General features: G+C 42.0%; 1 protein-coding gene across 1 annotated transcript; it reads right to left on the bottom strand.

Annotated features, from left to right (window-relative positions):
* Positions 1–21,748, bottom strand: IFNGR2 (interferon gamma receptor 2). The gene is made up of 7 exons (XM_081859305.1): positions 20,118–21,748; positions 16,013–16,148; positions 13,558–13,730; positions 11,702–11,850; positions 10,737–10,881; positions 6,525–6,679; positions 1–2,172 (listed from the first exon to the last, which is right to left on the bottom strand). The coding sequence occupies exons 1-7, from the start codon at positions 20,185–20,187 to the stop codon at positions 2,014–2,016; spliced, it is 987 nt and encodes a 328-aa protein (XP_081715431.1). The 5' UTR covers positions 20,188–21,748; the 3' UTR covers positions 1–2,013.
* Positions 21,749–23,902: the final 2,154 nt, after the last annotated feature.

Here is a 23,902-nt window from a genome sequence, read left to right as displayed (position 1 = left end):
CTATTTCATTGTCATTTAATTTATTTATATCCCACATTTTCTTTTAGGCGAAGCCCAAAGTGGTAAATAGAAAACAGAACACAAAAATAGATGAGTCTAAAAACAAAAATAGCATATAATAAAAAACAAGTGAAAAGAATACAGTAACACCATTAAATTAATAAGAATGTACACTAGTTTTACAACCTGATCTGATAGCGATAAATACCTGTTACTAGCCGAAAAATAATGGGTTAATATGTATCTCAGACAAAATATATTAAGAACCCTTTATACTTTGCAATTGAATTCCTGTATTCTGTACCTTCTTCCCAGTATTGTTTCTAGGGTTTTATCACAATATGACAATAGATTTTCTGCTTTTAAAATGGAGCTTGCAAGGCAATGGGCAAAACTAAAACAGATTCAAAAACACATTTAAAAATAAGGGCACACAATTCAAGCAAAATTTATCCAAAATAACATGTAAAATGTGCAAGAGTGCAAATGCATTTAGAAACAAACATTTTCATCTGTGACTAGAAATTATAAAGTGAAGGCAGAATACGCAGGTCCCCCTTTCTGAACATAATGCAGTCCCTGGAAATAGTTTGATAGGTGAGCATTCACATAACAAGTTGGCGATTCCTATAGGAAAATTTCTAATGTGTTCTTGACAATGAGATTTTGACCCCTAAAAGCAAACACCCAGGAAAACCCTCTTGATCTTACTAAAAGTATCACTATAGTTCCTCAGCCAAACAGAAAAAGGCAAACAAGGAATTAATAAATGCTCTCTCCTTAGCTATTTGAATCTGTGCTGTGTAGTGAGGGTTGGGTACTAATTCCTCCTGTTCAGATAAGTGAATTTTCACATAGCAAGCATTCAGAAAGTGGGACCTCCGTGTAATTTAATTACTTGATAAAGCATCACACAACATAAGTGCTGCAAAATAAAGGTTCACCAGTTTAGATCTTGTTACAGTAAATGAAAGAATGCAGAGGAAAACCATTTCAGGTGGCCCCAGTGAAGAGCAAAAACCTGTACGGCCCAGTGCTTTAGAAAAAGATCAAATAACTTCAGTGGATTTTTCCTCTGCGCTGTAGAGTAAGGGCCGACGTAGTCTGTACCAGCTGAAGTACTCAAACAATCTTCAAGGTCACCTTATTCCAGAATGGATACAGTAACCTAAGTGAGAGGATATTGCATGAATGATGGAAGCAAGTACCCAATCAGCAAAGAAAGGGCTGGATTCAACTACTTGGTTCCATTGGCTGATGCCGGCACAAAGACTCGCAAGCAGCAGAACAAAGTTTTCCCTGCTCTCCTCCCCCAAATCTACTCTGGAGGGTCCGGAGAACACCCAGAACAAACAGCATGCAAGTGGAGGAAAGAGGAGATGATTGTCAGGCAAGCAGAAACACTTGTGCTGGTGAAACAATCTCCTACCACTAACGTGAATTCCACCCAAAAACTCCATTAGCCAAAGCCCATGGAAAGAGCTTATGTACATTAAGCAGCAAGAGAGTATCAATTGGCACCTCCAGATTGTCTTTCTGCTCTTTCAGCAACCAAGACAGGTAAAATTGCTAACCTCATTCCATCAAGATAAATTATACAATTCAATTTCACTTTACTATTGCAGTCAATTCCTATAAATACTGCCACAGGCTTTTTAGAAACCACACACATACACACTCTGAGACTAAATCAGAGCACCCTTATGTGTTTGCAAGGTTGTTAAAAAGCCTGCGGCTGGTAGGGGGTACCCTTCACAGTAATTTGACAAGTGTTCAAATACATCCATAATCAAGTCACAGCATATAGCATGTGTGTCCTCTTAATGCTTTTACTGCTGGTTTCTAGTTCACAGTTTCACACATGGATAGGGTGTGTGTGTGTGTGTGTGTGTGTGTTGCAACTTAACTGTTCTTAAACAGAGGGCATTAATACAATTTCTCTGTAGTGAAAGTCCACAAGTTGACGTTGAGGTTTAGCATCAGTACATGAGTTGAAGGCACTTCATCATCTTGTCATCTATGTTCTTCCACTGTCAACTCTTGATTTTGATCAGTAAAATTGTCTGTCACAGTTTCACCTTGTTCAGAGATTTCTGACACATTGTCCCAGTGGTCTTCTCCAGCACAGTTCTGAAATTCTTCAACCACAGTCACGTGAAGATTTTGTAAATCCTGGAAAAAAGCAGCATTATATTGTTAGAATCTAGTAATTCTATTTTGCTCGTTTAGTTCTGCCCTAATGTATATGGTTTGCTATTATAACTGCCCACATACAGAAAGGCAAATTTCAGAACTTTTGCTTTCAGGCAAATTCTACTGAAGTCAGTGGGAATTTCATCTAATGTCATGTAAACACATCTTCATTTGGTTGGATGAATAAACCAAGAGAGTAACTTTTCTAGAGTTAAAAATTCAAATTAATTAGGAAGTTTCATGGCATGATATCTCCTAATTCAACTTGGGTTTGTGCTCCAAATTCCAGCTGGTTTATTTTGCTGTTACATAATATTTTGATAACTTCAAGGGCATTTTCAATATCTATGAGAAGCATTTCTTCAAATATCTGAAAGTTATCTCACTACATCAAAACAAAAATATTTACTGTAAGACAGATAATACAAATGCAAATATTCACTCACAATGCTAAAGAGGTGGCTGCAGTGATAAAAAGCAAAATTTAGCAGCATAATTAAGTTGTAGCACTTCAGATCATGGTATGTTCCCATCTTACTATTTCCCCTAATTCAACAAGCTGCTAAATAAATATGCACATAAACCTATATCCATTCAGGTATCTCCAACTGGGCAAACAGTGGTATCCAAATGGCCATATCAAGTGTCTGCAAATTTGCTCACTAAGGAGGTGCCACAGTGGAGACAGCCAAGACTCAGACATCCTAAGCTTAAAGCTTGAGACTGCAGCAGGAGAAGTGAAGGGCACACCCGCAATTCCAAGCTGTGGAAAAGGGTTGAAACTCATCCGTTATCCCCATGCATTTTAGAGATGACTGAACAGAAGATGGACAAGCCCCAGCCTTCAGGAGCTTGAAGAGTTGGGGAAGGTGCAGGACTCAAAGGTGCTCTAAGCATTTTCAGGTACAAGAGCAGCCAAAATGCAGGGACTACAGAAAATGACCCTGTTTTAAAAAATCACATGCTGACATTCTGCTAATAAGCTGCTTGGGTGGGGAGTAGAAGAGGTGGATTCATTCCTACCAAGCAGCTGATCAACAGAATTTCAGCTCTCTTGTTTTTCAAAAGGAGTAGCTTGTGCTGAAGCAGCCAGGAGTGTTTAATACAAACAGACAAAAGATCTAATGAGGTATTCAAGATGTAATTAGGGTAATTAAGATTTTCTCCTGCCAAGCACCCTCCACAAAAAATTCAATGTTCTCAAAAATCTGTAGGTTACATCTAATCCTATAATTTATCCAGGTTTTATATAGGAGCTCCAATCCCTTCTCTAGTCATACTTCCCAAGGGTAGAAGCAGGCCTAAACCCATGCTGTTCTCCACTTGATACATTGCTCTTAGCCTCTTTGCCAGACCTAGCCCTAGCCCCAAAGCATCAGCATCCTATATGCCTTGAGATACAAGTGAGGAACAACTCACTTGCCACTTCCAAGCCCTGGCTGAAAGCAGAAAATGCATTACAAACATATTGCCTCTTTCTCACTACTCTCAAGCTGCTTCCAGAAGGAAAATCAATCTCTGCACTCTCCTCCATTTATTTTTTCATACCTAACTTTTCCCACCTAATTTCCCCAAGAACGCAAGGCGGCTATCAAATCAGATAACAGTATAAAAACAAAATAATCATAATCCCACCCCTGCCATGGGATCCACAACAGCCCTCTGGTCTCTCTCTAGGCCACACCCCTTCCTGGCTCAGCTCCGCACCCTCTTCAAGCACATAGTTGCAGTACTGGCAGCCGTAATTGTGTGTGTGTTTAATAAATACCTCTCTCCACTGATAAGCACCAGGAAGGCAGAAATAAGTTTGATCTATTCCTGAAACATTTTCACTGGGTGTTAAACTAGCAAGCTTAAATCACCCTTAGGCTTCTTTTTCACCGAGTTGGTAAATCTATCTGGATTGTGCTACCTTTATGCAACAAGTGGAGGCTCACATAATGGAGTGTTCCATATATATATCAAAATGGACCTAATAATAATATGAATAATAATTATGATAATTTTATTTTTTATGTGTCACCCATCAGAATGGGTTGCCCCAGCCACTCTGGGCAGCTTCCAACAAAGTATTACAACACAAAAAACCCACAAACATTAAAAATCCTCCCTGTACAGGGCTGCCTTCAGAGGTCTTCTAAAAATAGTAACAAGCTCATCTATGTCAATTCTACTCCACCCCAGACTACCTTCTCTCTTTGAGAGAAATGGATCAGTCCATCTTTGTAACTTCAACATTACACAACTGATGTTCATCAAGCCAACATTAATACTTCAGTTCTGGAAATCCTAGCCTTCAAAAAGCTACTGATGAAGTACATTATTTACTGGTAAAAAAAAGAACCCACCAGGAATTGTGAACCTAGAGTTTTAAACCACTGTAACTCAGCAATTGTTCACATGGTTTCCCTGAAACATGGACAGCTTAACTTCATCAAGAAGGTTCTCCACAACAGACTAAATTATATCTTTTTTATAAGGGATATAGTCTTTTGCTTTATAATGGGGAAAATACTAAAAAGTGGGTAATATACAGCACTTTCCATGGTTGTACAACAACAACTTGAAAAAATGCCTGAAAGATAAAGTGCGAGACTGGTTACACTACGCTCAGATTAAAGAAGTTTTCAAAAATGACAAAAAGTTAGGGTTCCAGGTGGAGAAATCGAAATTGGAAACTGAACTGTTAGAACCTAAGACTACGTTACTTTCAAGAATGTATAACTTGCTGTTAAAATGGAATACACAAGATGAAATGGTTAAATCGGCTATGATAAAGTGGGCACAGGACATTGGGTATAATATCATGTTTGAGGACTGGGAAAGGTTGTGGACCACTGGGTTGAACTTCACTGCATGTAATGCTTTGAAGGAAAATGTAATGAAAATGATATATAGATGGTACATGACCCCAGTTAAACTTGCCAAAATATACCATTTGTCTGATAACAAATGCTGGAAATGTAAAGGAAATGAAGGAACATTCTTTCACCTCTGGTGGACCTGTCCTAAAGTGAAGGCCTTTTGGGAAATGATATATAATGAGCTGGAAAAGGTATTTAAGTATACCTTCCCTAAGAAACCAGAGGCCTTCCTTTTGGGTATTGTCGGCCAGAGGGTGATAAAGAAGGACAGAACTTTTTTCCTGTATGCAACAACGGCAGCAAGGATACTCATCGCTAAGCATTGGAAAACTCAAGATCTACCCACACTGGAAGAATGGCAGATGCAACTGATAGACTATATGGAACTAGCTGAGATGACCGGCAGAATCCGAGACCTGGGAGAGGAGAGGGTTGAAGAAGACTGGAAGAAGTTTAAGATTTACTTACAAAAATACTGTAATTTGGTTGAATGTTAAGGAGGATGCTAGATCATAAACAACTGTGCACCATTAAATTAGATGGAATCAGGATGATAAATGAGATCGAGGGAAATATAAACTTTTTGGAGAATTATTGGATTATATTTAAATGAGCGGGACACAAGAATGTAAACAAGATGATAAATTGCTGGTAAACATTTATAACGATGTAAGTGGGAGCGGGAGACGTGAGGGAGTCCAAAGAAGCCTTGAAACTATGTTATGATACATGTTATATTGTTTATTATTTTTGCATTTGTATTTGAAAACCTTAATAAACATTTAAAAAAAGAAAAAAAATGGGAAAAAAAGAAAAAATGCCAAAGGGCACAGAATGCTAAATGACCACATACAGGAAAAGAAAGGAAATATGTGGGAGGAATGCAAAGGAATGGGTAGCTGGAATCCTGAACAGAAGCACTTCATACTACACTATTTATTGGGGAGCCCAACCACCAACTTTCTAAACTCTATTACTGTAGGTTATCCACTTTATTTCATCCTATTAATCTCTACAGCAACAGCAACCTACACAAGGAAAAACTTGAAGTGCTAAATAAACATAAATCTGAGATATTCTGCTGGGCCAAACCCAAGAATTATATTCATAATTGCATTTTATAGCTGGCTAACTTCTGAGGTCATTGAAAAACTACCCAGTGAAATGTTAACTGAAGTTTCCATCCAGTCAGGAAGGAACTGAGAAAGAGAAGTTGAATGACGTAGGTTGTGTGAAGAAAAACTGGAACTGCTCAAACACTCAGTTGACTCTTTGACTAACCAAGGCTTTCCAGATGTTGGAAGATAACTCCCATAATCCCTGACCACTAGCTATGCTTGCTGAGGCTGATGGGAGTTGGAGTCCAACATTTGGAGGACCACAGGTTAGCCAGTCTGGCTCTAAACCTATGCCACTACAGATTAACCACACTGGTTTTAAAATCAGCGGAAATCCCAGTACACATACCTCTTTGAAGTGGGATGGAATTGTTAGAGGCGGCTTCCAAAGTGCTTTGATTACACTTCTATATTTCTGAATTAACATTATGCACACAAATATTCCAATGAGTATAAATATTGCAAATCCAAATATCAGTACGACATGCAGAATTCTCGTTGACTCTGGAGGAAAAAACAATTATTACTAATTTTATCTCAAGAATTATAGATGAAACAATTTCTCAATCAGAATGTTCACAATATCGGGACAACAGCACTGACCACAAAGGCAGCTTCTGTGAGGGAAATGAAATGTCAGTTTATCTAGATAAACTCCACAGAGATCCTGCCATCTGGACCAAACTGCATGCCGTGCTTCCTGTCTGTGCTGTTGACAGAAAAAGGTGGGCTGGTGGGCAGAAAAGTCCACAGACAAGTTTGTTAAAGGCAAGCGGTACGGGGGGTAGTACACAGCAGAATAAGCAGAGAAAAACCCAATGGAAAAAGAAACTCTGGGGTGGGGGAGAAAACGAGGTGCAGTATACTAACAGGAGAACAGAAAGACGAGAGAGCTTTGGAGGTAGGAAACTACAAGGCTGGGAGCCAGGGGACTTTTGGATATGCAAGGCTGAATTTCACAGTTGAACTAAACAGTCCCTAGTAGTTTATATTTGGAGAAAGGGAGCAATGAATGTTTGATCATGACAATTGTACCAAAAAAATAACTGCTTCCTTCAGTTAGGGTTAGAACTAAGATTTACACCACTATCCTGAACACATTGCACAGTGTCCAACTGAACATTTCCACTAGCACAAGGAATTTGAAGTGTGCAACAGAACTTCTCCGCCCTTGCCACTCCCTGTACAACCCCTACATCTGTCATGGACTTTCCCCTCACTCTTCAGAGAATACTTAGAGGTAGCACTGGAAGAGGAGAGGACAGGGAAGTTCAACTGCAAAGCTTAAAGTCCTTAGGCTAGTGTAACTGTTTAGTTGGATACTGCCCATTATATAGTCCATGTGTTGGTAACCTTAAGGTTGGATACTGTAACATGCTGTATGTGGGGCTGCCCTTGGGTCTGGTTTGGAAGCTCCAGCTGGTGCAGAATGTGACAGCCAGACTGCTGATGGGGGCCAAGAATACAGTGGTGCCTCGCAAGACGAAATTAATTCGTTCCGCAAGTTTTTTCGTCTTGCGATTTTTTCCGTCTTGCGAAGCACGGTGTCGGGAAAGTTTTGGTCTTCAAAAACCTCAAAAAAGGGGGTGCTTGGAAGGGAGGAAGAGGTGGACGCGGGGCGTGGGGAAAGGCGGGGCGGAGGTTGCTGCCTGAGCCCCCGGGATCGGTTCCGTTCGCCTTGCTCCGACCCTTTGCACTACAGTCGGCGCCGTCTTGCTGCTGCTGCTGCTGTCGCCGCGGTAGTCAAAACTCCTACCGGCCTAAAAGTTGTCTGGTGCAAAATCCCTTCTGCAGCAGCAGCCCAAAAGAAAGCGAGAGCGCCAGCCAGCCAGCCAGCCAGCCAGCCGCCCGCCGCAGGCAGGAGGGAGGGAGGGAGGGAGCGTCGGCGACGGTGGATGCCTATTGCCCCTGTTGCTGCTGCAGCCGGCCAGCCAGCCAGAAGCGCGCGAGCGGAGAGGGGTGCATCCAGCCCGTTGGAGAGGAGTGCGGGGGCGCGTCCCCGGTGGCTCCCAAGCTGACCTTGCCTGGCCCGGCGCCTTCTGCGCTGCCAAAGGGAGACTCACCTGCTGCCTGCGCTGCGCCGGGACTAACTCGAGCGGGGCGAGGAGAACACACACTCGCACGCACACACACACCGAGAGGCAAACTTGCCGCAGCCGCCGACGTCGTAGGGTTGGAAAGCGCGGAGATGCAGGTAGGGGGCGCCCCTCGCAGGGCGAGCGCCGGAGGGCCCGGGCAGGCGCTCTTGTCACCGCCGGGGCGCTGGGGGAGGGGGGAGAAGGAAGGAGCCCCGTCCGAAGAGCCCCGGAGCCTGGCCTCCCTAACTGGGAGTTGTGGGGAGGGAAGTGTGCGCGCCTTGCTATTTTTCGCCGAAACAAAGCTCCCTCTCCCTCAGAACCCGCCTTCACGCATTCTTGCCCCTACGGAGACGCACACCGCGTGCTATGAGTTGCTCCTCGAAGTCAAGTCGCAACTGTATTAACGGTTTTAAGAAAAAGGAAACAAACTGGCAAGACGTTTCCGTTTTGCGAAGCTAGCCCATAGGGAAAATCGTCTTGCGAAGCAACTCAAAAACGGAAAACCCTTTCGTCTTGCGAGTTTTCCGTCTTGCGAGGCATTCGTCTTGCGGGGCACCACTGTATGTTTCACCGCTGTTAAAACAGCTGCACTTGCTGTCCATCTACTACCAAGCCAAGTTTAAGGTCCTTATATTAGGTACAAGGTACTTCAGGGACGGAACCCTTATATCCCAGCTTGATTATGGAGATCAACGGCAGGTGTGTCATTGATCATTCCTCAAATTGCTAAGGCCCACCTGTCAAGAAGAAGAAACTGAACCTTTAGTGTCATCAACTCAGCCCTGTGAAATATTCTGCCAACAGAGATTCAGAAGGCACCTACTAAAACTTTTTAATGCCTTCTGAAAACTTTTCTATTTCACCAAAGAACTTTAAGAATACTGTACAATTTTCCACAATAGTTAATACATCTCTGGCTTTAATTATTACTACCTTTATGGTTTTTATTGCATGGTTTTCTGTATTATGGTAAACCACTTTGATATTTTTCTATGAGGTAGCGGGATATAAATATTTTTAGAAACGAAATAAATAGAAGACTATCAGCAAATTCAATGGAACATGTTGAAGCAATCACTGCTTCCAGCTTCATCCTGTGCATAACCAAAGAGTATTTCAGCATAGCAGTGTACAAAGGCTGAAAACCTAAAAACCAGTAAGGAAAGAGGGACCACCAATGCACAGAGTATAACGTACAAGCCACTTAGGACAGCAAGTCTGCCCTTGAAACCTAGACATTTGTTAAAATGGAAGCACATCAATGAGTTATTTATTAATTAACAGCTACATTTAGTTGCACGTTTATACATTTGGTGAACACTACTCTCAAGCATCACATTGCAGACCTGCTGCACAGGTAAGGGAAGCATGGTCCATAGGAACCTACATTGCAACAGTCTGTTTGTGAAGCTTTAAGTAATATATAATCTGGTAGGAGCAGAAAAAATTACGGTAATATGTGAGATACTATTAACAGCAGCATACTTTCTAGCCATCACATTTGGAAAAGGAGCAAAAAAAGCAGACAGATGTAGCAATTAGAAATGCTTAGATTTTTTTTTACACATTTCCTATATAAGGAAGTAGAGAATGTGTGAAAACAGCATGAGGATAATCATGTCCAATAATTGCTAACATCTGTTTTGCTGAGTATACATGTGTTAGGAAGATGCAGATGGCTGTAGGTTCTGGAGCAGGGATAGCTAACCCACAAACCGCTCAAGCAAATTATTTCTCACACACTGCAAAGATCCCACCAATTTGGGTGCTGGTTGTGGGGGGAGTTAAAATAGAGACCGCTCAGTGCTCTGATGAAGATGCAACCCGCCCCCTCCATGGTCATCATTTGATGAGGGGAGGGGAAGCAATAACCCCCTTTTGCACGGATCAGGCAGTCTGCGCCTGTGTATGTGTGGGGAAGCTACATCCACCAGTAGCATGCACCCCCCACAGAACTGACCAAGAGTGGATATGACCCTTGAGACAAAAAAAGCACTGTGTACATACAGCAACATAGATATGTTCTGTCTTCAAACATGGAAATCTGTTTCACACATTTTTAAAAATCTTACACAGAACGAGACAGCAGAAATGACCCTTAACACATTTCTCAACCCTGATCTCTTTACAAAATATGTGGCATACAGAATTTCCAATTCTGTAAAAAAAAAAAGGGGGGGGGAGAAAAGAAATCAGAAGTTTAATGAAAACATGCTCAGTGTGAACATTTTATTCCAAGTGCAGAGCCCAAGGCTTTTTGAAAACTGAATGCTGCACATATACAGCTATATTTATTGATTTTATATTTATTGCCAATGTAGCTGCTCAATGAAGACATTTAGGTGCCCAAAACTCCTCCGTAATATATTAATTGAAACAATTTTAGCATTAGGAAATAAGTAGCCAAAGTGACCTCACATCTTAAGTCCACTTCAGTTTCATGACACAGAAATAACTGTATTGCTTATGAAGAAAATACACACCAGTTGTAGTTTCTTGGCACTTGATTTCACTTTTTTGGCATGTTAGGATTACATGTGGGATTGATGCTGTTACTTGAAAGCAATATACAGTCCTTTCCTTCAGATTCTTGAATGTTTCCCTCCTATTCTTGCTCAAAACTCTCAGCTGTGCAGATGGGAAGATGGAAGAAGTAAGGCGGTATTATACAGCAATCATAAGCGAATTGACTTTACATCTATTTCATACAAGCTGCACAGTTTAGACCTTATTAGAATGCGGAGATATGTTTTAGTTTGCATGTACATTCCACAAGCCATTCTCCAAAATAGTTTTACTCTGATTCCACTAAAAACTAGAAAAAGTCACCAGGATTTCTTTGGACTGCTCAAACTTATGCTTCCTTATATGTTTAAACCACCACAATTTGCCTTGGCCATTAGCATAATGTCACAGCAACAGAGATCTAATGCCATGTTTGACTATGTTGCAAAGTTGGCATTTCTTATCCCAGACTTTTACAGTGTAGCTGCTGCCCCCCTCCAAAAAAAAACTATGGTGATCAAATTTCTGCCCATCTCACCCAAGTGATTGTCATCTATCCTTCACTAACTGCTCAGATATTTTTGCACTTTAGAAATGATACAAACAATACGCAGACGATCAAAATGTACCTGAACATCTGCAGCAGAAATGAAGAAAATATAGGTGCATTCCAGAAGCCTTCCAAGTAAACAATAAAATTTGCAAAACACTATTTTCAGAAAATTCATACTGAAATAGCCCATCCCATTCTTACTAGAATAACTGATTGATAGCAGGCTGAAATATCCCTTTAGATGTAGCTCTCTGTCTCCCTAAAGTGTGTATGTTCATTCAAACCCATACCCACCACTATATCATAAATAGGGCTTTTTGCTACTAGTTTTTTTTAGTCTTTCAACTTTTCCGGGAATTACTGGCTTGTTGAGCAAAGGCAAGTACTCACTTTTTCACTTGTTGATTCCTCCCAGTATTCAATTAAATATTCAAAATATTCAGTTTTATTTTCTGCAGGCTCAAAGGGAGGCAAGAAGCTTATATGAATCATGGTACCGTCTGAGCTTACATTGATTGCTCTTGGAGGTCCTAAAATAGCTAAAATGGGTAAATGCAAACAAGTATAAGTTAAGTCACACAATTTTCTACTAATTGTGATCAAACATAATCCACTCTGAAGTCTCACATGGACTCTAGGATGGACTTGTGCTAAGTATACTAACTACAGTGGAACCTCAGGTTACGTCCCCGTACCCTTTGTGAATCCTTCAGGATACACACGCGGCAAACCCGGAAGTAGCGGGAAGGTTTTCACCACCCGTGCATGCGCAGAAGCAGACTACAGCCACGCGCACCTGTGCTGGTCAGGTGCCTCTGGATACGAATGTTTAGGGGTAAGAACAAACTCCAGGAATGAATTAAATTCATATCCAGAGGTACCACTGTAGTTCATTTCAATGATGGCAGCAGATCTGCATTCACAAAGGAGTGCACAGCTGCAGCATTTCTTGCTACTGTCATTTAAATAAGTGGAGCAGCCTTTGCAGGAGTGGAATATCTTGGTGGTCTCTGATACCTTTCAAGAAACCTCTGGAAGAAAATCTCATGAACCCTGGAGAAGTGATGATGGCAAAAGCAGTAGTGGGAGCAGAAATCAAATTGCCTATCCATGCACCCGAGAATTCACCTTCATATAGAACAGAAGGGGAGAATTTGTTGCCCCTCAGATGTTGCTGAACTACAACTTCCATCAATCCTAGCAAGCATGGATAATGGAATAATGGGAGTTGCAGTTCTCCAACATCTGGAGGTGCAAAGGTTCCCTACACCTCTGTAGAATTTGGTAGGGAATGTGATATGACAGGTATTCTTAAAACATCTGTACAAGTTAATCTTATTACATGTGTTGGGAATATTTCATTCTGGCAAATGCTAAAAGTTCTCATTTGTTACTACCACTCAGCAACATCCGTGTAACACTGGTCTGGTTTATGTCATGCTAAATGAAACCATGACAGAGCACAAATGCACAAGCATGGGGGCACCAGGAGCTTTGCTGCTGCTCCCTGGTTGTTCTGCTACTGTGCTGCACTAAGAAATGGCTTGGCTTAGCATATCATCCAAACCAAGACTCCTGGTTAAGGTTTCCCAGATAAACGATAAGACATAAACCACAGGACAAACCTTGGTTTCAGCTCATGGCTACTCTGAAGAAAACTAAACCACAATCCTGGTTTCAGACAATATACTGAGTGGTATTCAGTTTAGACCAATTGAAATTAATGGGCCCAAGTTACATCATGTTCAATGTGTATACTCCGAGTAAAACAAAGTTAACCTCTACCCACTAAGCAACACCATGGCTTACAGCAGTACCAAGGAGGAGCAAAATAGGTGTGTTCTCCTCTCCAGGAGTCCACACAATTGCACTAAACCAAAGCTTTGCATGGTGTGTGAACCAGGCCATTGTCTGCATTCTTTCTTGCGCTGAGAAAGGGAATTGGACAACACAGTTGTACAAGCAAAAAAGACAGATGGCAACCCTAATCTAGAAGGGCTATTGTAGCACCAGCAAGGTTATGATGACTGAAATATAAGATGTTCATAAACACATTTTCCCAAGGAGTAGCAACATTTTGTTTTTACTGCATCAGACTAGAGTCTTGTGGCATTTTAAATACTTTAAGATGCCATGATACCTTTGGCTGTTATTTCTCTTCCACAAAATGATATTCTGAAAAAAGTATTCCCCCCCCCCCGAGGTACTGAATAAAATACAGTAGATGAAAACAGAAAGAAACATACTGTCTTCCCGTGCTCGAAAGGGCTTAGTTTCAGTCCAGGCAGATTTTAATTCCCCTTGTTCAGCCCTAACATGTAAAATAATGCAGTCATGATTCCTCTCATGATTGAAATTACACTCAGGTTTTGTAATATCTTTGCAATTCACTTTCTTCCATACTTTTTCTTCTGATGCTCTGCAAAAAAATACATAGAACACACCATTATTTGAAATCCTTATTGTTGCATTTGTGTATGATCAATTAAAAACTTCCTTTGAAATATCTAGTTGAATCTTGAAATACCAATTTATACATTCTACATTAGTGGTAAAGAAATATCTTGCTGCTTGGCAATGCACAAGTGTTGAAAAACCAAACAACGCTAAGGCAATAGCTATGACAGGGCTCACAAAGCCACACTGTGCCCTGTAGTTCCATAAAGTCACACAGTATAAGACATCTCTGCCTCAAAATTACCATACATGAATCAGTTATGCATAGTGACAGAAAAAATTGCCCATTTTGAGAAAAAGAACTGTCCATAATATGGCTTCATGTGATCTTACCATGAAAGATAAGCAGAGAAGCCACACTTCCTTTCCCTGTCCTCTTATCTCCCTTTTACATCAAGTACTACTTTACAGGTACAAAGAAGGGCTATTTTAGTTTAACACTTGCCACTTCCCCAGACTAAGCCAGGTAAGTATAAACATGACTGAAACCTCAGTCTGGAACTTTTACTGGAAGTAAGCCTCTTTAAAATTCACTGGGAACTATTTCTAAATGTTTGAAACAACAATGCCAAATTCAAATTTGATTAACTGTTACTTACAACTATGTACCGTATTTTTCCATGTATAAGATGCCCCCTATTTTTTTGAGCGCAAAATTAAGAAATAAATATTTTAAAGTATTCCGTGTATAAGACGACCCCCAATTTTAAACTTTAAAAATTTGGGAAGAATATACACAGAAAAATACAGTAATTACCCATTCTCAAGAGCAACCACCCTAACATGCAGTCTAGTCCTATACACAGAAATCCCTCTTTGATCAACAGCACTTATTCCCAAGAATGGACTGGATTCAAGCTTCAGTTAAGCAACCAATTTACAACAAGGTTTTACAACAGGCATGTGCCACCTTAATACATAGTACATTTAATGTGCTCAAAATCTTCACATACATTCAGTGCTATATAATATTAGTCGTACAGTAGACTCACTGAAGCCAATGAGCAGTATTGAATTGAATGGATCCATTAGCAGAAGGTCTTTTGACTGCCCAAATGAACTTCCCCTTTCTTCTCCCTGCCATGTCCCCATGCCCCTGTTTTGGGGGTTCTTTTAATCATTCAGAGCAAATTTGAGGGGGGGGAGAGGGAAAGACCCACTGTGCAAAGAGAAAGTCCTGCATATCCATTAAGTCTGCTCTGAGTAAGTTTAACATTGCATTATCCCTTATTATGTGCAAAACTATAAATTTACCAACAGCTAGTAGCTTGTCAATTATATGAACAACAAGCCCACTCTAAACATGATTACAGTGGTACCTCGGGTTAAGAACTTAATTAGTTCCAGAGGTCTGTGCTTAACCTGAAACTGTGCTTAACCTGAAGCACCACTTTAGCTAATGGGGCCTCCTGCTGCTGTCACGCCGCCACCGCACGATTTCTGTTCTCATCCTGAAACAAAGTTCTTAACCCGAAGTACCTATTTCTGGGTTAGCGGAGTCTGTAACCTGAAGTGACTGTAACCTGAAGTGCTTGTAACCTGAGGTACCACTATAGTCAGAAAGAAGAAATGAGGAGTTCAATGGGGCTTATCTTACTGAGTAATTCTATACATAACCACTCAATAGCAAGTGTGCATCCAACTACATACAGTCTTGGCATTGCTAAAAACATTCCTGTTCAGACAAGCCTACCCAGAAGCTTAGAAAGTTGGGGTAATTTGTATATTTTAAAGTAGGATAGAAATTTTCCTTGATTTTAATGTTTTATCTTTTGTAAACCACTTTACACGGTTTTTGTAAAGTTGTTGTTGTTTTTTTTACAATCAAGAGGTGTATACATTTTATGAAATAAATAAATACAATTAAACTCTACTTGGCAGCAAGTACTATGGTTTCCAGTGGAATCTCTTTGCAAAGCCTGTAATAGAAGCACAATTCATTTCAAACTGCATTAGGAAAATCAGAGCAGAAGGGGACAATTAGGACTAAAATAAAGTACAGATTATGTCTTGTCTTAGGATATGAACTTTTAATTTAAAGAACACTTGCACATTTCCATTTCTTTAATTCATCCACCACTCTAATTTCCATTATTTCCAACACAATTTGCTAAAATAAACTTCAGTAAATATGTTTAAACAGTAAAACCCAATTTTGTATACAAATATATACAGATCTTACAAAAGCAAACACTATATAGCATAGAATGCAATTTTGGAGGTATACAGGAACCATTTACTTACATGCGTGTTTTAAACCTCCATTCAACACTATAAGTCACTGAACCATTGATCGCTGTAACTGGAGACCATTTCAATACATTATCGAAATTATATGACTGAATTGTCACATTCTCTGGCGCAGATAAGGAGAACGATTCTACAAAGACATTAACAACAGAGTATTAATACAGATTAACAAAAATACAGGTTTAATGTAGATGCCTCCAAAATTCAGGGCAAATAAAAATACTAATGAGTTGTGAGTTGTAGTGAGTTGGTCCCTGATGCTGGTGCAGGTAGAATATGAATAGGTATAATCATAGCTAAGCTAAACTGCAAGTGACCATGACAATGGAATTTGGTGTGGCACACAATATAGTTTGGCCTGGACCTTTATGGACAGACCATCCAGCTTAAGTACTGCACAGAGGCTGCATACAGGTTCACTGCCCTTTTAGTCAGGCATTATTGGTTCAAAATGTTCAAATTACCATACAATCTTACATCTAAGGGATGAAGAACCTGTAGATGAAGAATCCAAAAGTTGCTGGACTCCAACTCCCATCATCCCTGAACATTTGCCATACTGGCAGGGGCTGATAGGGTCAGAGTCAAACAACATCTTGAGGGCCTCAGGTTCCCCACCCCAGTCTAGATTATCAGGGTAGCATATGTGGGGTTTCCTCCCAGGAACTGACCAAACCCAGTTTTAACTTCAGAGATGGAACTCTAGAAGGCTTCTTCTGATTCAGGTGAGAAGTCATTAATTTAACACTGCAGTAAGTAAAATTGCACATAATTTCTCTTCTCTGAATTGAAATGGGGAAATGAACACACCAGAGCTTGGTCACTGGTCTTTGTTTTATACTGCCAAACAAATAAGAGAGAATACTTGCTAGTACAAGGGAGAACCCCTATTTTTTGTCTTCCATTGCTATAAAACCTTAAAAGATACACCAGAGACAAAGACGAAATAAAAAGGGTGTTGCAGTCAGAAATTCCAAACCATGATCGCTTTTCAGTGCATAACTAGTCACACGGTAAGGGGAGGGGAGCTGGTGAATGCCAGTGTCTTAGAGACTTACTGCTTTTGGTTTTCACCCAGCTATACAATATTTCACAGCTACAGACAACACTTCAGCAATAACAGGGAAATAGAAAAGTGACAAAGCAAATAAAACTAAAAAGGAAGGTGAAACAAATTCACTAGATCCAATTTTTCATCTATCAGTTCTGAAAAAGGAAGGGGCCCATGGCACCCTAAATCTAATTTATAATGGCTTGAGTTTTTATAAAGGCTCAATACACTGCTTGCTTCATCAGATTAGTTATAAGAAAATAATGTTGAAATAACTAATTCAAGTAGTCTGGATCACCTGGTCCAGTTTAAAAGCTAGCTGCATAGTTTATGAAGAACATCCGTCCCACCATGCTATTAACTGAACAGCAACTGAAGTAGTTCCAGATTTGTGGTGGGAATTCCTGTGTGTCATCCAAGTAGGTTGGGGGCAATCATTCTTAGCAAAACTAATTGCAAAAAATCAGCTTGTATTAACATAACCAAAGCAGCTTTCCTCCCTCACTCCTAATCCCCTTCAAAAGGAAAACATCACAATACCCTTCTATTAGACAAAGCAGTAAGTAAACTAGTCTACCCAAAAGAGGGTGGAATGGGACATTTCTTCTTTCTGATTATTATTCTTTCATATCCCTCCAAAAGAATCTCTCCAGACGGGATGATTGTGCAGCAAAATGATTAATGTGCTTCAGTGTGGGCCAGTGTGAAGTGATGAAAATTGGGGCAAAAAATCCTAATTTTGCCTAAAGGGGTCTAAACTGGTGATGTCTGACAAGGAACAAGTTCTTGTGGTGAGAGTGGATGCCTCAATGAAGGTGTTGACAGTGTGTGACTGCTGTGAAAAAGGCAAACAACATACTAGAGATTTAGAAAAGTGAATGGAAATAGAATTGCCAATAGCATAATACAATTATATAAATCTATATAAGTCTGTAGAATTCTGATCGCCTCAACTCAAAATAATATAGAGCTGAAAAGGATTCATAAAAAGGCAACCAACAATGTCAGTAATTTATCTATATGATATTGTTTGCAGATAATAAATTATTATGTGGGTCTAGCTGTTCCTGTATTTATGATGACTATAAAATCTACATTTTCTAATTAGTAAATTATTTTTGTTGCAGTGAATTGCAAACATGGCCATGTCCTCTTGTCTCATGCTCAAGTGGACGCCGTTCAATGTTTGCAGGCACTGAAGAAGGCTATGCAATTGAAACGCTTCTGGCGTGTGTGTGTGTGTGTGTTAGAAGACCATTGTCTTATAAAATCTGCATGTCTTTTTCAATTTACTGAAATATATTTTAGTATATTGTATGTTTATTGAACAGCTGGCTATTAGTTTGTCCATACAAATTTAATTTCAAGTGGCTCTTTAAGTTGTAGATTGCATTTTAATTACTGACTACATTGTCCTTTTGTTTGCATGCAGTAGTATCTATTGGTCAGGAAACACCTACTCTGGTTTGTATCTGTTTAAAAGATTGGGCAAATTCATGAAAGATAAGGCCATCAATGGCTGCTAGCCATTGTTCTACTTCCGCTGGTAGAGGCAGTATGCCTCTGGAGACCAGTTGCTGGGAAGAGCGCTCTTACTCTCACGTTTTGCTTGCAGGCTTTCCATAGACCCCCGAAGAACAGGGTGCTGCACTAGGGGGCCATTTGGTCTGGTCCAGCAGGACTCTACAAGAATTCTACAACTCCAAAGTCCAGAGCTCTATCCACTGGCCTAGAAACCCCTGCCCCATTATCAAGAAAGCACCCACAACCACAGATTATTTTCACAACACTTTGCTCTCCATACCAGGCCACTGTATGCCACTTCTCAGCCCCAGGACGCAAACACCACACAATCCTAATCAACACTGTTTTCATGTTGGCATTCATACACAATACCCCAGAATCACATCAGTATGCAGCAGCAGAAAACAGTGGTACGTCGGGTTAAGTACTTAATTCGTTCCAGAGGTCCATTCTTAACCTGAAACTGTTCTTAACCTGAAGCACCACTTTAGCTAATGGGGCCTCCTGCTGCCGCCGCGCCGCCAGAGCACGATTTCTGTTCTCATCCTGAAGCAAAGTTCTTAACCCGAGGTACTATTTCTGGGTTAGCAGAGTCTGTAACCTGAAGTGTATGTAACCTGAAGTGTATGTAACCAGAGGTACTACTGTACTATCAACAGCAGGAACGCCCCCCCCCCACTACCTATTTTGCACCCTCATTTGTGATAGCCTTGTGCATACACCTCCCACTTCCACATATCAGACATGCAAAAGTGTGGACCATTTCAGTGCATCCTTAAGTGTGCAAGGGAAATTCTAGTCACAACTTCTCCAGGGATGAGTCCCGGGAAATGTTTCCAAGGACACCGCTCCAACGTCAAACCTAAGACATGCGAGCCTTCTGAGCATATCCAGAGCGCAAGTTCTTCCACACTAGATTGACCAAATTAGGAGCCCCCCTTGTGCTTTTAACAACGGTACAGAAAAGTACAGCAGGCGCGGGGTTTTCCCAGGACTGTATCTCTATGCCAGGGAAATCCTACCAAAACACCAGAAACACCAAGGAAACCTTCCGGGTGGAAGAGACAGCAACTCAAATCTGAAGGACCGTAAGAAGAACCTGATAGATCTAGCTCAGCATCCTGTTCTCACAGGGACCAACCAGATGCCTGTGGGAAACCAGGATTTGGGCACAAGAGCCCGCTCCCCTCCTGGGGGTCCCAGCAACTAGTCTTCAGAAGCACGTAGAGGCAAAGCAGAGCCGTCAACTTCACGAGAACGTGTCTAGCCCTCTTTTTTAAAAAGTTGGCGGCCACCACCGCCTCCTGGGGAAGCGAGTTCCTTAGTGAACCCAACCCCAACCCCCCACCTCTTATCGGGGAAGGAAGCTAGAGGAGGAAGAGGGGGCGCGGGGAGACGAGGGTCTTTCTTCCACTTCGCCTTAATAAAAATAAAAACTCAGCCGCCACGGGCCCTGCGCGTTACCTTTGCCCCTCTTCCCCCCGCGCGCTGGTTTCGCCCTTCTCGGCGGCGGACGGGTCTCACCTGGGGCGGCCACGCCGAGCAGCGGCCTCGCTAGGCAGAGGAGCACCCACAGGGCGCCCGGGGGCTGCATAGCAGCAGCCGCTGAGCTCCGGCCTCGCCTGGGGTCTCGCTCTCTCTCAGGCGCCCCAGGACTGGGGGAAGAGCCCCGCGCTCGCCTCGCCCGCCATTCACGCGCTCGCCTCCTCCGACTAGACGCTGGCGCCGCCCCGCCCTTTCGCCTTCTCCTTGGCCGGCACGCCTCCCAGCGAAGGCCGGCCTCTTCCCGGACTTGCCTCGGGGGTTGGGGCGGGCCGCCGCGGCGGGGCCTGCTCCGGCAGCTCCCTCGCACGCGAAACAAGCTGCACGCCCTCAGCAGGAGGAAGAAGAGGAGCCGGTCGCGGCCTGGACGTAGTAGCGGCGCCGGCCTCCGCGTTTGCTATTAGGCTGGGGGTCTCGGCAGAACCATAAAGGGGAGGGAAACAGCCTTTGGGGGCCCCGCTGGCTCTCCGCTCTGAACTAGGTTTGGACAGGCAGGCAGCTCTTCCAAGGGGATGAGACCTTTCAATACAGAACCCGTCTCTGAAAAGTAGCGCACATTGCCTTTTGGTCAGCTGCTTTGAATGATGGTTCTGTAAACAGAAAAGTAGTCTATAAATGCAGGGGCAACAGGGTCCGAGGTCACTTGCCTGGTGCCTCAGTGACACCCTGGAGCCACAGCATTTGAGGAGTTGCTACTGCCACTGCCAGCAGTGGAAAAGGTGCCCCCTGGAAAGTTTGAAGCCCCTGGGGTGGGGGGCAGAAGGGATCAAGGAGAAGGAAGTTGGGTCTCACTAAAGGAGACACACACACCCCAGCAGTAAAAGTTGCTATGAGCACAGGAATTCAGTGATACCAAGGTCCACCTGGCGGGGGAAGTTATACGACACATCCCTGCATTGTAGGGAGATAGTCTAGAATAGATGACCCTTGGAGTCATATATCGAGTCATGTCATGCTTTATAATTTCTGTGTACACATAAAAACATGACATGACTCACAAAAAATGGGACACTAGAGGGGTAAAAATCTTAAACAGTCAAAGGTTGATGCCAGCAACCACCATACAGTGTAAAAATTATATTGTTCTTTTCTCTCCCCCTGCCACTTTCAGTTTTTGCAACAACTTTTCCGTTATGGCTGTTTGCCGGACTATATTATATCAATGATCAATATTCATTAATTGCAAGGTTTTCCAAGTTCTGGCTATTACTGTTCTAGCTGCTGTTCATAAATGTGCTTTTAATTTCTGACTTCCTAATTGGCCCATATCTGAAGTATGTAAATTAAGTAAGTGTGAAGCCAGGGATGATTCAGATGTAATAGACATAGAACTGGCATCATGCCCCGAATCTCTGGATGACTGCTCCCAGTAGCTTCATATTTTAGCATAAGGGGGGGAAACTGTGGTCCACCGCATCTCACAGCACAACTACCAGAAGGGCCGAAACATACGATAATCTCCCAACACTATTCAGTAAACCACAGTGCCACCAACTTCCAATTCTTTTTCCAGTTTATTAATATTACATTTAAAAATATTAACATTTTTTTTCCTTCAACAGCTCCTCTGGCCCCTGTCTGCCAGAGGAGGGAGAAGACACTTCTTGACTTGATAGCAGGCCAGGCAGGCAGGAGGACTTCTAGCATAGTGCTAGAAGTCCCAGCAGCAGCCCTGGGATCTTTCCCTTAGTCCATCTGTTCTGCTCCCTCCTTCCCATTGTTTCTCTTCCTCCTACCAGAGGCAGAGATGACCGACAACTTGGGTGAATTCAAAAGAGGCTTAGAAAAATTCATGGAAGAAAAGCCTATCAGTGGCTACTAACCATGATGGCTGGAAACTGCAGGAAGGGCAACTGCTGTTGTGTGCAAGTCCTGATTGTGTACTTCTCACAGGCATCTAGTTGGCCACACTGGGAACGGGATGCTGGACTGGATCTTTTGGATTAATATTCTGTTGGGAGCCACCCAGAGTGGCTGGGGAAACCCAGCCAGATAGGCAGGGTATAAATAATAAATTATTATATAATATTATTATAAAAGTCTCATGTTCAATCCTTGGTATTTCCATGTAGGGCTGGGTCATCATGATTCAGAGATCACACTCTTGTTCCCTACCCTCTAGCCATACCTGTGACTATGAAGAAACTCGAATAACTTGCTCATATCTTTAGTTCACTGCATGAGTCAAATCATTTGGAGACTAGAGAAAGTGAAAGTGATGCCTCAACAAATGAAACGGATTTGTAAAAACGTTACATGGAAGAAGAAGAAGAAAAAAAAAAACGAGGCACTACACTTCTGTAAAACAAGAAAATCCTTAATAAAAAATATTTAAATGATGAAAATGAATTTGGTATGTTTTCACTTTATTCTGCAACCACATATGTGGTGTGCATTTTACACAGCACAAGCAACATGTGGTTGCTGTGAGAAACCCTTGCACTAGCTCCAACTTTGGTGCTCCAGCTGTTGCAAAACCCAACTTATATCAGCCCCAGCAAGCATGGCCAAGAGTTGTAGTTCAGTAGCACCTGAAAGGCCAAAGGTTCCTCGCACCTGCACTAGCTGGTTCTAAATTCCTAGAGACGCTTCCAACAGCTTCCAGGTGCAGTAAAGAAAGCAGTCGTGACAAGAGCAACTGCTCCTCGTGTGGCCCCTCATTGCATTTCATACCTTCTTCCCTCAGTCTGTTCAGTGACCTGCGTAGGCCACTGACATGCTCTCCCACCTCATTATTTGTAGAAGGGGGACTGGCAGAGTTACCTGTGCATCTCTACTTAAAACCGAGTATGGAGTTGGATGTGGAAGATGGCCAACCAAGGCAGAGCCATCTTCAAGCACCCCACAGCTGTTGCAGAGACTGTCATCAAAAATGGGGGGGGGTGTCTCTACCAGAGGGGGGTGAGCCTGGAGAGGTGAGCCCAGCAGAGGAACCTTTATCTCTTGGACACAGAACATTCAGGAGTGAGCAGAAGGTGGACCTTGCAAATTATCATTTTATTATATTGAAATGGTTTACTTGAGAGGATAGGAACTGAAAGGAGGAGTCCTGTCTCTTGACCCCATCCTCTTTCATTTCAGGTGTTCAACCCATCCTCCTGACCCCAGCTTCTGTTTCAAGGTTTTCCATTCTCTTTCCCTTTTTGTGTCATTGTAACACATATTCTACAAGACAGCCCGGTTTTGTCTACTCGGTGTAGGTTTTTCATATTTGTATTCCACTGTGACGCTTTATTGCCCTAGTGCAAGGCAATGGTTATGGTCATGTTGACATGGATGTGCTCATGCTTTGTGTAACTTTTTCCTATGTCTCACCCTATGTGCAATGTCAGATTCTGCCACAATGCATTTGTCCATCCCGAGGAGCTAAAAATCTATGTAGTTTTGCTGTGCTACAAGATCATCACTTTTACTGTTGGCAGTTTCAGGCTACATATACAGTAGAAACCTGTGATAACGCTTTTCTGGGATTGTTGAGAAGCCCCAGACTACAAGCAGGGCAGGATGTGTTTGCTTCTCCAAACTAGCCTAGAGAATGGTTCTAGGGTAGCTTTTTCCTCAACCTATTATTTTCTAGATGCAGGAATGCCTGTGGTGGTGCTTGTTTGAAAAATAGTAAAAGAATCAAAGCATAATCTTTTACTGAATTTTTCTTTCCATAAACATTTAGATTATGTCATTCTCTACTTATAGCCTGGGACTTGTGGTATATAGTTCCTGAGAAGTTGCATTATATGTTCATACTATAGGTATAGACCAGGGGGTGG

The sequence above is a fragment of the Podarcis erhardii genome (assembly GCF_964252035.2).
Source record: "Podarcis erhardii genome assembly, chromosome: 4".
NCBI classification, from domain to species: Eukaryota; Metazoa; Chordata; class Lepidosauria; order Squamata; family Lacertidae; genus Podarcis; species Podarcis erhardii.
The sequence above is the reverse complement of the archived record's forward strand: the minus strand, read 5'-3'. Positions and strand labels throughout refer to the sequence as shown.

Bases quoted from the DNA above. Each gene is read 5' to 3' on its own strand.
- IFNGR2 (XM_081859305.1), bottom strand. From the start codon at position 20,187: ATGCAGCCCCCGGGCGCCCTGTGGGTGCTCCTCTGCCTAGCGAGGCCG. The intron at 16,149-20,117 runs GTGAGACCCGTC...ATGTCTTTGTAG, and splicing joins GCTCGGCGTGGCCGCCCCAG to AATCGTTCTCCTTATCTGCG. The intron at 2,173-6,524 runs GTATGTGTACTG...GCTTTTTTCCAG, and splicing joins TTCCATCCCACTTCAAAGAG to GATTTACAAAATCTTCACGT.